The sequence below is a fragment of the Rhinichthys klamathensis genome, unplaced genomic scaffold (assembly GCF_029890125.1).
Source record: "Rhinichthys klamathensis goyatoka isolate OS25496 unplaced genomic scaffold, OSU_Roscu_1.1 h1tg000059l_1, whole genome shotgun sequence".
Classification (NCBI taxonomy): Eukaryota; Metazoa; Chordata; class Actinopteri; order Cypriniformes; family Leuciscidae; genus Rhinichthys; species Rhinichthys klamathensis.
In genome coordinates, this window is record NW_026606604.1 from 9321807 (window position 1) to 9336179 (window position 14373).

Consider the following 14373-nt stretch of genomic DNA (forward strand, 5'->3'; position numbering starts at 1 on the left):
GAAACCTTCATGCTACCCTGAGCACATGGGCTCAGTGATTTCGTCTTTTTGACAGTTTTATCTAACGTTATACTGTCCATAAGGGTGTTAGCCTATTATGTCTGGCGTAAAGCGGTCAAATATGAACACTCTTTCTCTCTCACTAATATGAAACTAGATTGACATTCGGATCTCTAATCTCTGTAGATTCGCGTTTTTCACTCAGGTGATTATAGATTAGTTTGACGGTGTGCGCTTTAAAATTAAACTATTAAAGTTGGCGCTGTCGTGTGATAAGTCCATGAAACGAAGAGCAGGGAGTATTTTTAAAAAGTTCTGCCGTTGAATTTGCTTAGCTACTTAAAAAGATACCAAATATGGTTGTACTGTTACTGTATGATAAAACACCAAACTAGGATTACGGCTCTGGCCACCTATAAACAAATACATGATAATTTTGAAATGAAAAAAAAAAAACCCGTATTATATTGTTTTATAAGTTTTACACAAAAGAAGAGCAATTGAATTTACATATGACGTCACATGGGCGCTTGATCATCACATGACTGCCTCACGCTTGACGGACGCGGAAGTGGAAACACTAGCTAAAGTAAAAACACAACGCTGCGGATTAAAGGACTCTTTATTAAACGATATGAGTGACGAATATTATCTAGAGCTCAGTGAAAACCCCGTGCAGTTTGAGAACGCGTCGAGCGTCAACAATGTGTTTTTTGACGAGGCGAATAAACAGGTGAGAACACGTTTAATAATTTGAAGTGTAATAATTACATGACAATATAAAGAGATATCAATGCTGTGTCAATAGGTAGCTTTCCTATGTTTTCCTTTGCAGTGTTCATCATATTCACTCCACGTAGATTTACTAATACATCTGGATTAGCCTTTTTAGTTTATGAATATACTAATATTTAGATTAATGTTAACTCATTTACTGTAACTGTATTATGTGCAATAACTTTGTCATCATGTATTGTAGTCATCAGGTTTATTGTTTTATAAGTTGGCAATACCATAGTCCATTTGCATATACTTTGGTATTCGGTATAATTCAAATGCTTCAAATAATATCATGGTAGATCCATGGAACACATTTACAAAAAACATTGGTATCAGGGTAAATTATCACATATGTGTAATTTAGACTTATCACATAAGTGTATCTTATTTATCTGTCATGATGAGTTATGCTTTATGATTATAATAGTGCATGTTTGATGTGATGTAGGTGTTTGCTGTACGGTCTGGTGGGGCCACAGGTGTTGTGGTTAAAGGACCAGATGACAAGAGCTCAGCGGCTTTCAGGTAAGTCAACTAGACTCTGCATTTTTCTATATTCTCATTTGCATGATGTAAAGTGTGTTTTTTTACTATTATTAAGTACTATAATAGTAATTGTTAATATTTGAATTAGCTGTTATTTTTAATTTAGTTTAATATTAATATTACTTTAATTTTGTATTATTTCTATATAGCTGTAATTAATTTTTATTTCCGTTTCAATAATTTAATCCCTAAACAAATGTATTTCAGTTAGGTGTCAAAGCAACATTTCTTATTTTCATTTAAGTTTTTCCTATTATTTCCTAATATTTATATTTTATTTGATATCAGCTTTATTTTAGTTACTGATCATTATTTTTAATAGTTTTAGTTAACTATAACAACACTAGAAATGATGCTTAAATTGTGTTTTGTTTGACAGAATGGATGACAAAGGAGAGGTGAAGTGTATCAAATTCTCATTGGGGAACAAAATCTTAGCTGTGCAGCGCACTACAAAATCAGTTGTGAGTATCATTCATTGGTGGTTGCTGTCGCAATAAATGCATCTATTGTTTGCAGGTTCCCTTTAACAGAATTTCTTTCTTTCCTTTTTTTTTAGGATTTCATAAACTTTATTCCTGACTATCCACACTTGGAATTCTCCCATGAGTGCAAGGTATATCCCTAAACAAACTAAGATTGACGTTAACACCCTTCAAGTCAAGTGCTGTTTTCATTTGCTTGCTTTATTTATATATGCATTTATTTATGTATATACAGTACTGTTCAAAAGTGTTTTTTGTTTTTTTGTAAAGCAATTAATACTTTTATTCAGCAAGGATGCATTAAATTGATCAAAAGTGACATTTTTAATGTTACAAAATATTTCTATTTAAAAATAAAAAAAAAGAATCCTGATAAAAAAGTATCATGATTTCATCAAAAATATTAAGCAGCACATTGTTTTCAACGTTGATAGTAATATGAAATGTTTCTTGAGCTCCAAATCAGTATATTAGAATGATTTCTGAAGGATCAGAATTCAGCTTGGCATCACAGCAATAAATTACATTTTAAAGGATATTCAATTTTTTTATTTAATAATTGTAATAATTATTTTATTATTAAATAATTTAATTTAATAATGTTAAATTGTAACTGTTGTTTTGATCAAATAAATGCAGCCTTGGTAAAACGTCTTTCAAAAACATTTAAAAATCTAACCGGCACCGACCAGACATTTTGAATACGTAATACATATTTTTGCTATTTTCATTTACCATCCTCAGACAAAAAATGCCAGTATTCTCGGGTTTTGTTGGACCAACTGGAATGAGATTGTATTCGTCACTGACCAGGGAATAGAATTCTACCAGGTGAGGTGACGCCTTACATCAAATCAGTAAATTAACTGAAGTAGTTTTTTTTATACAGAATCCTTGTTTTTCCTCTGTTCAGGTGCTGCCCGATAAACGAACCCTGAAGCTCTTAAAGAGCCAGAGCATCAATGTTAACTGGTACATGTATTGCCCAGAGACGGCCGTTCTTCTCCTTTCCACCACCGTACAGGGCAATGTGCTGCAGCCATTTGCTTTCAAGGTGAGTTTGGTGTTTGTGTTTATTGTTATTTTTAGGCGTGCAAGAGTTTTGCATCTGCAGATTTGAACCACAAGAGGGCAACAGTAAAACAGATTGACTTCAGTTGTACCCAAAGTAAAAGTGTATAAAGTTTTTCTCCGTAACTTAGGGCTTTCACACTTGAAAGAGTTAACCCTGGGTCATTCTTTGGGTTATCTTGCTTCACACTGCTAAACCTTGGGTTAACATTCTTTTATTTGCATGTGTCAGTGTCATTGATTGGATGAACACAGCACACAATCTGTTTATATAAAGGCTCTGCGCATCCTCATATTATATATTGCTAACTGTACTATCATGTTTAGGACTTTTCAGACTATAAAGGTAATAATAAAATGTTACCTTCTTCCTTCCATTTGTTGAGTTTTCTGTCACTATTTGACCTTTTTCCCATCAAATGCTGAAACGTCTGTTATATACAACATCATTCATTCATGTTTCCAAGCATGTGTATATGAGGCATGCGATTGTTGCTAAGCTGTGCAATGTACACTGTACAATTTTGCCAATGCAATGCGGGGGCAACAGTGCAAAAATAGTGCTAACCTCACTCCAAAGCAGGGTTTCTTAATCCTGGGTAAAAAGCGATGCTAACCCTGCTTTTAAATTACAAGTGTGAAACGTTCCTTTACCCGGGGTTAAAAGCAGAGTTTAGAATGGCGATAACCTGGGGTTAAACGCAGTGTGAAAAGCCCCTTTGAGTTCCTGATACTGGATTGTTACATCCTAAAACTTGCTTCTCTAATCTTAACATGATTTTCTTTAGAGTGCGACCATGTCAAAGATGTCCAAGTTTGAGATTGAGCTGCCAGCCGTTCCCAAACCAGCCAAGCTCAGCCTCTCTGAACGTGACATCGCTGTGGCCACAATGTGTGTATGAGCACTTGAGCCAACAAATGACATGTTGGATTATGAAATAAAATGCACTAATGCATGAAAAAGCAACTGTGAAGCCCGGTAGTCACACTCTTTCTCTCAACTGTAGTTACGATCAGCTGTATGTGATGTACCTGAAGCATCACTCCAGAACCACTAACAGTCCTGGAGCAGAGGTGGTCCTCTATCATCTGCCCAGGTCACAAAGAGCTAAACGATATTACTGGCCATACAATTCTTGTATGTTCAATGTTCAGATCTGTATTGAAGCATTTTTGTTTTTCTAACCTGTTCCTGCTTGGTTTTAATTGTAGAGAAGGCACCTGTAAGAAGACTCATATGCTCAAACTAAACACCACGGGCAAGTTTGCACTGAACGTGGTGGATAATCTAGTTGTGGTGCACCATCAGAGCTCACAGGTGAGTTTGACAAGTGCTCAAACTTGAATCAGATGATATTAAAGTGCCCCATTATGCTTTTTCTGACAGTGTGTAATATAGCTGTTTGTGAATGTAAAAGGTCTGCAAAGTTTCATAGATCAAAGTGCAGATAAATGCAGTTATTGTCTCCCAAAAGAAAGAACCGATTCTGAACTGCCTAAACGTGTCGTCAGTAGGGCTGTCACTTTTGTGAAAAAATCCCGTTCGATTTTTGAGACATAAGTTTTCATTGAATCGATTGTAAAATCGATTTTCCATGTCTAAAGACGTTTCCATCTTCATCACCAAAAACAGGCAAATCCATGGACACCTAACAGGCATTAGGACGAGTGTAAAGAGGGCGCTTGAGACGCGCAAGTCAGCAATATTTCTGATGATTTATTGGCGTGAAGTTTCGTGCACAATGACAAACAGGAGCGCAGCATTCAGAGATTGAAATGAACACCCTCCAACTCGCCAAATGCGGGTAAAAATGAACTTTGGCGGGAAACGCTGTCAAATCACGAGCCAATCTGGCGTATTTCTATGTTTACTCACTTTCTTTGCTGTGGAAGTTCGTGTAAGCCAAATCTGCGCAAATACGCAACTCGTGAGTCCTCATGATATATTAAATACAGCGTATTGAGCAGAATCTGCGCATTTCTGGCTTACTTGAACACACACGTCACTACGCAACAAATAACGGCGCCCTTGTTCACTTGCATTGAAGTAATAGCGAATATTAAAAAGCATTTGGTTAACAGAAAAGACATTGTTATTTTCCGCCATCCTACATGTTCTGTGTGCTGTATTGATCGGTCCACCTAAAACACATTTTTGGTTAAAAAAAAAAAAAAAAAAAAAAGGCCGTTAAAATCGATTCCCTATTTTCGTTTTCGATACTTGTGTTGGTTGGTCCGATCGATTGTGCAATCGATTTTCGAACGTAAAGTGACAGCCCTAGTCGTCAGTAATTCCGGTCTTACTTTCTGCACGAACCTACGTAGGTTTGTAACAAATTTGCATAATGCCTACCTATGGTCTTCATTGGCTGCCAATGAACAATGTCTGCTTTGAGCCTCAAACACTGTAGTTGTTGGTTTAGAGAGACTGAATTTAGACACTGAGAAAACCGGTAATGCTGCAGTGTATATTATGAGAAAATTAAAGTGTATTTTTACCTTGGATGCATGTTGTAGGAGACTCCAAAACAAAATTAGGAACCTTTCAAAAAAAACATAATAATTGGGGCACTTTAACTCATTTTACTGTGTACACAATGAACTTGTCACTAACAATGTGCTTTGCTTTGCTAGTCCTCTGGTATTCACATTATTCTCCTAGCATTTTATATTTCTAAAAAATATTAGGGTTGCACTGATATAAAAATGATGGTCAAGATCAATAAAACAATATTGACATTTTAAATGAAAACAATTAAATAATTAAATCTTTAAATTATTCAAGTGAATTTATGGATATTGGAAATGGGTACTCATTTTAAGATTTGCTGAAGATTACATTTAACAGTGCTAATCTATTATTAGTGTTTTTAAAGATTAACTATAAGTGAGTGCTCGATGAGCTGGTCTGCTCTGTACCTTGTTTGTAATGCTCGTCTTTTTGCATTTCAGACTTCACTCATTTATGACATAAAATTAAGGGAATTAGACGGTAATGTAAATGTGCATCAGCCTGTGCTTCCTGCGCGATCCATCAACCCCTTCAAGATCCCTCTCACAGGTGAGGAGAGTTTCAGCAAGACACTTAATTCATTTTCAAAGCGACACCTCACTTTCAGTGATTAACTATATCACTATTCCAAGCTTTACCTAATTGGTTTCTTCTCTGAAAGTGTAAAGAAGATCATTTCTCTTTCCACACCCTTACAGGACCTGCGGCCGCTCCAAGTCAGGCCCCTGTGCCCTGCGAACTTTGTATCCTTGTGGACGAACTGTAAACTGAAACTGAAATGCACAGTACCATATTTATCCTCTCAAATTTTTCCTTAACGTTCAAGATTCATCTTCCTGGAGTGTTTTTCAACCAGATATCATCATCAGTGCTAGCGAAGGTACTTTACTAAACAATACACAAATCAAATCAAAACTATGTTGTGATTGAGAGTAATGATATGTTCTCTGTGCGTCAGGATATCTGTGGTACCTCCAGGTGAAGCTCCAGCCCACGCTGAATCTCCTGCAGGATAAAGGCAAACTCATGGACTTCCTGTTGCGGAGGCGAGACTGCAAAATGGTCATCTTGTCTGTATGCTCACAAAGTAAGCATCAGGCCACTGTAGTAAAAATACCTCATAATAGTTATTTTAGAATAAAAGTTCCCTTATTATGCTGTGTTAAAGGTTCCTAATTTTGTTTTGGAGGTCTCCTAATAGGAATAATTATTTCCTCATAATATACATTGCAGCATCAGCTCTTTTCTCAGTGTCTGAAACGGATCGATAAAGGATTCAGTCTCTCTAAACCCCTCCTTTCCACGAGCCAACTCTGCTCTGATTGGTCAGATGGCACAGTCTGTTGTGATTGGTCGACCGCTTATAGTACGTGTCGGAAACTAAATCCCCATTACTATATCTGAATTTCAGCTCTTTATCTTCCTCAGCACTTGATACACAGTGATACGAACATGGTTTTGGTTTTATCATATAAGTCTCATTCTTTGGAAGTGCAGCAAAGTGGATTTCACAGAGCAGAAAACAGTGTCTTCTCGACATGGTGAGGTGACAACACAAACCAAACTCTTCCAGGCCTCAGCTACAACTACAGTGTTTGAGGGCGTGTCTTTGTTTGCGAGGCAGCCAATGAAAAACATCTGCTGGCATTATGCAAATTTGCTACAAACCTAAGTTGGTTTAGCAGGAAGTAAAACTGACGGCTCGTTTCAGGCAGTTCAGAATTGGTTCTTTAAACTCCTTTTATTGTGCATTTTGAAACTTCACAGACCTTTACATTCACAAGCAGCTAAATTACTCACTACATGAAAGGTAATATCCGAAAAGGCATAATAGGGGCACTTTAACCAACTTTGAATTTACTATAACAAAATGAGCAAATATTTTGGTTTTGAACCTAATATGCATCTTAAAAATCAATGCATAGCAAGAGTGATAGAAATCTAAACTGCATAATTGTTGCAGTTATCTCAGATCATTTCTGTTAGATCGATTAACCAATAATCGCGACAGGGCAGGCCCAGTGACAGTAAATGTTAGATAATATTTAATAAATGCATGTCTTGGTCTTCAGTGCTTATAGGTGGCGATAAAGGGAACCTTTCTGTGGTGGCTACAGTGTTTGATAAACTCAACCAAGTGTACAAAGATTACCTGGACGCAGAGCAAGCGTACACTGCGGTCAGTATATTCCATGTATGTATGTGTGACTGGGGTGTTCATAGAAAATGTAATTTTTGTAAAACTGGCCTGTTTTTTCTCTCTCCTCAGGCTATGGAATCAGGGCCCAGCCGCTCCAGCACTTCTTATAAAAGGCCTGTCCGGACACAGGCGGTGATAGACCAGTCAGACATGTACACACACGTGCTGTCGGACTTCACCGAGAAGAAGGTAAACGAGGATTGTAATTCGTTTCAGAAGGCAATTGTGTGCACTTTTTCCTTAGTTCTGTAGGTCTCAATAAATCTGTCTAAAGGAAAGCTTATGTTGTGATATTTCTTGTTCTAATGCTCTAAATTGTCTTCTTTGAACAGGACGCGAAGCATAAATTCATCATTGCTGTTCTCATGGAGTACATTCGCTCCCTTAACCAGTTTCAAATCCCCGTTCAGGTATAAACAACACAATGAGGTCTTTAAGAAATCACTTTTTTACCTTGTAATATCTCATACCTACAAACCAATTCAGAGTACAAGCTATAAATCTTGAATGGATCTGTTACATGTAAACATTGCTAAACATTAATCGTAGCTAGTAGTTTCATACAGTTTGTTGGTATGTCACTCGGAACCATTCATTTCATTTATAAGCTCTGGTATAACTCTGGTTCACCTTAAACTGACCCTCAGGTGTTTGTTGGATGTTTTGCTAGGCGTTGCAGTTGCTTAGACACATTCTGCCTTGAGCTTCTTCAGCAACTGATAATAATCTTTGTGGCCTCCAGCGTTCCGCTTAACCCTTCAACATCTTTTATATTGGGGGCGTTCCATTAATAAACTATGCCTTTGAACAAAATACGTTCGACTATTACTGTCATTTGGAGAAACTTCACATTTAGAGTCAGACACAAACCGCAGGTTCAGCCCTATTGGAACAAATTGGGTTTCGGTGCAATAATTGAACATAGGCTTTAAACTTTTTTTTATGAGCATATAGACTTCATTTGTAGGACAGTGGAGGGAGAAAAAAAGTTGTGGGAGAGAGAGGCTTTACTATTACTAACAGTTTTTGTTCATTAAAATAAAGCTAAAATATAAGTATTAGATGAAAAACTTACATGAACATTAGAAAAGTATCAACTAAATAAAACAAGTTTAAGTACTAAAATTACTCAAAAATAAAATAAATAAAAAGCTAAATAGAAATGTAACTTAATGACAAAAGCACATTATTAAAACTTAACTTAATTTAAAGTGAAAATGTAAAAATAAAAGCTAATACAAAATAAGAAATACTAGTAGTATATAAATAATACTCAAATAAACACGGTTCACTTTCCTTAATGCATTACATGTGAGCATTTATATTTTGACCATTAATATTGTGTTTTTAATTCAAAATAATATAGTATAATAAGGCTTAGAATTCATATTTCAAAGCTTTTAAAATGACTAAGCTTGATTTGTTTTTATCTAGTTGGGTTGGATATGTTTGATTTTGTCAATTCGAACTGAATCTGTTCAACTTGTGAAATTTTGCCTGAATTTAATCTTAAATTTGCGTTATTTAGTAAAGAATCATAATTGAACCAAATTTGCCTAGTTGTCACAGCAAGATTTGAGTGTGTCGTGTGTGTAATATACAGTGACTCTTTCTTTATCTTTCGTTTCCAGCACTATTTGTATGAGCTGGTTATCAAAACTCTGGTCCAGCACAATCTTTTCTACATGCTGCACCAGTTTCTCCAGTATCACGTCCTGAGCGACTCCAAACCACTGGTGAAGTTTCCATGTTCTAAACTCAATGTCTTAAATTAGTACATTACACTCTATGAGTCTATATGCTTCAATAATGGCTTCTTATTGATGTTGCTGGCTCACGGTTTCTGCTTTTCTAGGCCTGTCTGCTGCTGTCTCTGGAGAGCACGTATCCTCCTGCTCACCAGCTTTCTCTGGACATGCTCAAGGTACGGAAACCGCTTTATACTCGCATGCATGTTCAGTTTAGATGATTTAAAGTGTAAGTTTGCTGAACTGGTTCCGGAACAGCAGTTTCTTTTAGTTTTCCCCTCTCTTTGGCCTAAAACACTGTTCGCGGTCATCCAGTTTGAAATAGATACTACAAACATGAAGGTTTTCCAGATTTCCATCACAGTGTTCTCTCCATATTTATGATTCTTTGCTGTCTTTAGCCACTGCCTACAATGCGCTGGATCCTACGGAGCCCCTAAAAGGACATGGTGAAGGAAAAAAAATGAGTTGTATTTTAGCAATGCTTTTGCGTTCTCTTTCAAATGTTTTGCGTTCCCACAAGAAACTTTGCATTCGCTCGCAAAATGTTAGCGTTCCCCCCCAGAGAGTTTGGGAGGGTTTTACATTGTTTTACAGAGTTTAGAGAGTTGACATTATTTTTCACTCCATCTCATATTTTTTTCCACCAGCATGTCCCTCTAGGATCCTTCACTGGAAACCAAAAGTAACTCACTCCCCCTAAACGTTTTCTCTTTGAATTCTTGCTCCTGGGAACAATATAAGTCAACACCATTGTGACTAAAAGTTTGCTGAGAGGTATTTCCTACTAAAGCAAGGCGGTATTAGAGTATCATAGCAGACTGGTGAGAGTGGCCTCAGACGGCAACATGCCCAGTGCATTATGGGTGTTGAAGTTTTCCTATCTATTTGGCAAAAGGCAAGACAACAGGCCATTTTCTCTGTTTTCTGTGGTCAGGTAGCACTGATTTCAATTTTGTTCCACCTTTCTACTGCATAGACAGCCAAGTTTTATTGAAAGCCCATTTAGCCAGCGGTGAATCAAGCTTCATTTTGCCTTTCTCTGAGTGATTGACGTGTGTTTTTGTGTGTATCACAGAGGCTGTCCACCGCTAATGATGAGATTGTGGAGGTTCTTCTGTCCAAGCAGCAGGTTTTAGCCGCTCTGCGCTTCGTTCGAAGCGTCGGTGGCCACGACAACGTCTCCGCTCGGAAGTTTCTGGACGCTGCACGGCAAACCAACAACACAATGTTGTTCTACACCATCTTCCGCTTCTTCGAGCAGAGGAATATGCGATTACGTGGTAATCCTGGTTTTAACCAAGGTAGGTGGTTTTGATGAATGATTGATGCGTGCTCACGAAATGGGGCTAAGCATCGAAATCCTTCATTCACATCATGATTAGAGCAGAAATATCAGCACATGATTGGAATTAATTTGACATCATCTTCCTGTTCCAGGAGAGCACTGTGAGGAGCACGTTGTCTTCTTCAAGGAAACGTTTGGGGAGAACGCTTTGATGAAACAAGCCACGGCGTGAAGGACCACGGTAACAGCTAAAACGATGGTTTAACCAGAAGGAATCTATTCCATTGAGTAGCAAAATGAAAACCAACTGTATGAAGCTCATACAAACACTAGAGCGAGTCCAGTGTTAAAAGAGACGCTTAACTGTCTTTTCTATGCATGTTTGCCATAAAGTACAGATGGGTTTAGGAGGATAACGCAGTAACAGATTGGTTTCAATGGAGAATTACTAAAATCGCCATTGTTGCAAGAGTCAACTTAATATGATCTGTATGTGAAGCTTGATCATGTATATAATTGAAAAAGAAATGTCTAGCTTTTACAGTATAATAAATATATGTTAATAGTGACTATTTGTTCATTTTATTTGCGTTGTGAGATTTTACTGGTCAATCGATTGTTTTAGGTTTAACATTTTTCCCATGATGACAATCTACGGAAGTGATTCAACCCTACCACCCACAGATCTTTGGGATTTGTAATGAGTATCTTATCTGCCCTACCTGTGAGTTGCCATTGCATTCTGTCTACACAGACTTCCTCGGGCAATCATACATTATCAGTGTTTTAATGCACTTAAAAAAACTGAATTGAGCCCACATCACAAGACTTTATTATCACATTTATACACAATTTAATAACACTGCAATGTAACAAATGGTGTCCATACAGATTTAAACCACATGTTGATGTTGCTAAATTTCTAAAACAACTGACATTCACAGGTGCATAATGAAGATTGTGCTACATGAAGTATGTTTACATACTAAAATTATGCAGATGTTTTTGTGGGATCTCGCAGCGGATGCAGGTTTGAAGTTGAATCGGTTTCACAGTCAAAGTTGCATTAAAGGGATAGTTCACTTTGAAATAAATGTTTGATATGTTTTAGCTTACCTCAAGGGCATCCAAGATGTAGGTGTCTTTGTTTCCGCAGTAGTTTCAATTTTGATATTTTTAGGTCAAACCGTTCTTGTCTGTCAGTCATATAATGCAGGTCTATGGTCACCACCTCAAAGAGCATGCACAGAGAAGTCCAAATTAAACATGATTTAATGACTCGTAAATGTAAGAACACATTGATGGCCTAAGACACGAAACGAGCGGTTTGTGTGAGAAAACGAACAGTATTTATATCGTTTTTACCTCTAGTAAACACAGCCACGTCCAAGTGATCTGAGGCCGCGGGCGCTTCGGTCTGCGCAAGCGCCGGAAGTGATCTCTCGCGCGTGTACGTCACTCATACAATTGTTTTATTTTTTTATCTTTTTAATTGTTTTCTTTTACGACGGTTTAAACATCCCGGATAAGTGCAAATTAGTACCATTTTAATTAGCCGTCTTACCTACAATCTCTGTTCTGTGTAAACAATGAGTGACGTACACGCGCGAGAGATCACTTCCGGCGCTTTCCGGAAAAGACCGAAGCGCCCGCGCCCTCAGATCACTTGGACGTGGATGTGGTTACAAGAGGTAAAAACGATATAAATACTGTTCGTTTTCTCACACAACCCGCTCGTTTCGTGTCTTAGGCCATCAATGTGTACTTACATTTACGAGTCATTAAATCATGTTTAATTTGGACTTCTCTGTGCATGCTCTTTGAGGAAGTTACCATAGACCTGCATTATATGACTGACAGACAAGAACGGTTTGACCTAAAAATATCAAAATTGAAACTACTGCGGAAACAAAGACACCTACATCTTGGATGCCCTTGAGGTAAGCTAAAACATATAAAAAATTAATTTCAAAGTGAACTATCCCTTTAAGACTTCGGTTTTCGATGGTCCACTTTAGACATTCTACTAAGTAACTTTGCAACTACATGTCAACTAGCAGTCATTAGAGTATTCGTAGACTGTCTGCTTAATATCTGATAACACTTTATTTTGATGCTCCCCAACAGACATTCTACTAACTATTAGCAACTTTGCAACTACATGTCAACTTATTCGACTAACCCTAAAAATCTCCTACTCTAATTAGAGTTAGTTCACGACGTAGTTGCAAAGTAGTAGAATGTCTAAAGTAGACTATCAAAAAAAAAGTGTAAGAGAAAATCTTTTTGAATTTATTCAGCGTTTTCTGAACATTTCCTGCCATTTAAAATGTAGTGGGTGTTTCCAACAAATCGGAAGCTTGTAAGTAAAGCAAATTGTAAGTAAAGCTTAATTCAATATTGATGGAACCCTGCAGAGTTAAAATATCATAATGGCCTGTTTTTTCCCCTAAAATGTAAAAGTAGATTGTCTGATAAGTGCACACTTGTGAGTGTGTCACAGGGGACAGAAAACAAGCAGTCTGATTTGTTAACTCAGCTGTTTAAAGCAGAATGAAAAACATCAAAAAGCCTTTTAAGCCCTTCAGCATTTCTTTCAATTAATATAAAGTGCTTTTCTCTAAGGCCCGGTTGTTAAATTATTAAAAACCAAATGTAGATGGTCAGTTGAAAAATTAATTTGAGAGTCCATTAAGTACAGTCCAGGGTTCAAGGGTCCTTAATTGAGAGGGTAGCATTTATGTACATATGCATCGTGTCTGTGAATTTTACTTGTAGACATAATTACATACTTCTTAACTGTTCAAAGCACATGTTATATTTACAAGCTTTTCTGTTGTTACTCAAGACAGTTATGGTACATCAGAGGGATTTTCACACTGCGCTTGAATATTTCAAAGGATTATGAATATTTGTATTGTTTCAGAAGTCAACATGATGGCCAAAATGATGTTCACACTATTCATTCCTCACATTATTGTGTACAAATCATTTGTGCAGTTTATTCTAAATAAAAACACGCCTGTTTTAGTAATCTTTCATCAAAATTTGACCAAATTTGCTCTGCCTCTAAAACAACTTTCCTTTTCAGCCGACATCTGACAAACCTTTTCCTTTCCAGTCATCAAGAGATCCTCCTTTCCAACCTTCAGACTCAATTCTGGTATGTAACGCCCACTTTTCACAATCAACCAATTAATGACAGATATAATGAGTTTCTGCCCCACATTTTTGCTTGTTTAATATCCTGTGTTATTCAAGATTTACACTACCATTCAAAAGTTTGGGGTCGGTAAGATTTTTTTTCTCTTCTGCTCACCAAGGTTGCATTTATCTGATCAAAAATACAGTCAAAATTGTGAAATAAATATTATTACAATTTAAAATAAATGTCTATTTATATATATTAAAACATTACATTTTTATATACTAATTACTCCAGTCTTCAGTGTCACATGAAATCATTCTACCGTAATATGCTGATTTGCTGCTTAAGAAACATTTCCTATTATTATCAATGTTGAAAACAGTTGTTCTGCTTAATATTGTTGAGGAAACTGATACATTATTTGCTTAAGATTCTTTAATGAATTTGAATGGTAAAAAAAAACAGCATTTACTTAAAACATTTTACTGTCACATTTGATCAATTTAATGTTTTTAATTATCTTAAAAAATAATTTCTTAAAAAAATAATCGTACTGACCCCACACTTTTGAACGATAGTGTATATCTCGGAAGTA

General features: G+C 36.7%; 1 protein-coding gene across 1 annotated transcript; it reads left to right on the top strand.

Moving 5' to 3' along the window:
• Positions 1 to 595: 595 nt before the first annotated feature.
• On the top strand, positions 596 to 11084 carry rmc1 (regulator of MON1-CCZ1). Its single transcript, XM_056249283.1, has 20 exons — positions 596 to 733; positions 1229 to 1305; positions 1706 to 1790; positions 1886 to 1942; positions 2556 to 2642; positions 2725 to 2865; positions 3671 to 3774; positions 3890 to 3979; positions 4095 to 4200; positions 5835 to 5943; positions 6093 to 6137; positions 6221 to 6274; positions 6353 to 6481; positions 7467 to 7573; positions 7664 to 7783; positions 7927 to 8004; positions 9226 to 9330; positions 9450 to 9518; positions 10421 to 10646; positions 10783 to 11084. The coding sequence occupies exons 1-20, from the start codon at positions 635 to 637 to the stop codon at positions 10860 to 10862; spliced, it is 1968 nt and encodes a 655-aa protein (XP_056105258.1). The 5' UTR covers positions 596 to 634; the 3' UTR covers positions 10863 to 11084.
• The last annotated feature ends 3289 nt before the right edge of the window (positions 11085 to 14373 follow it).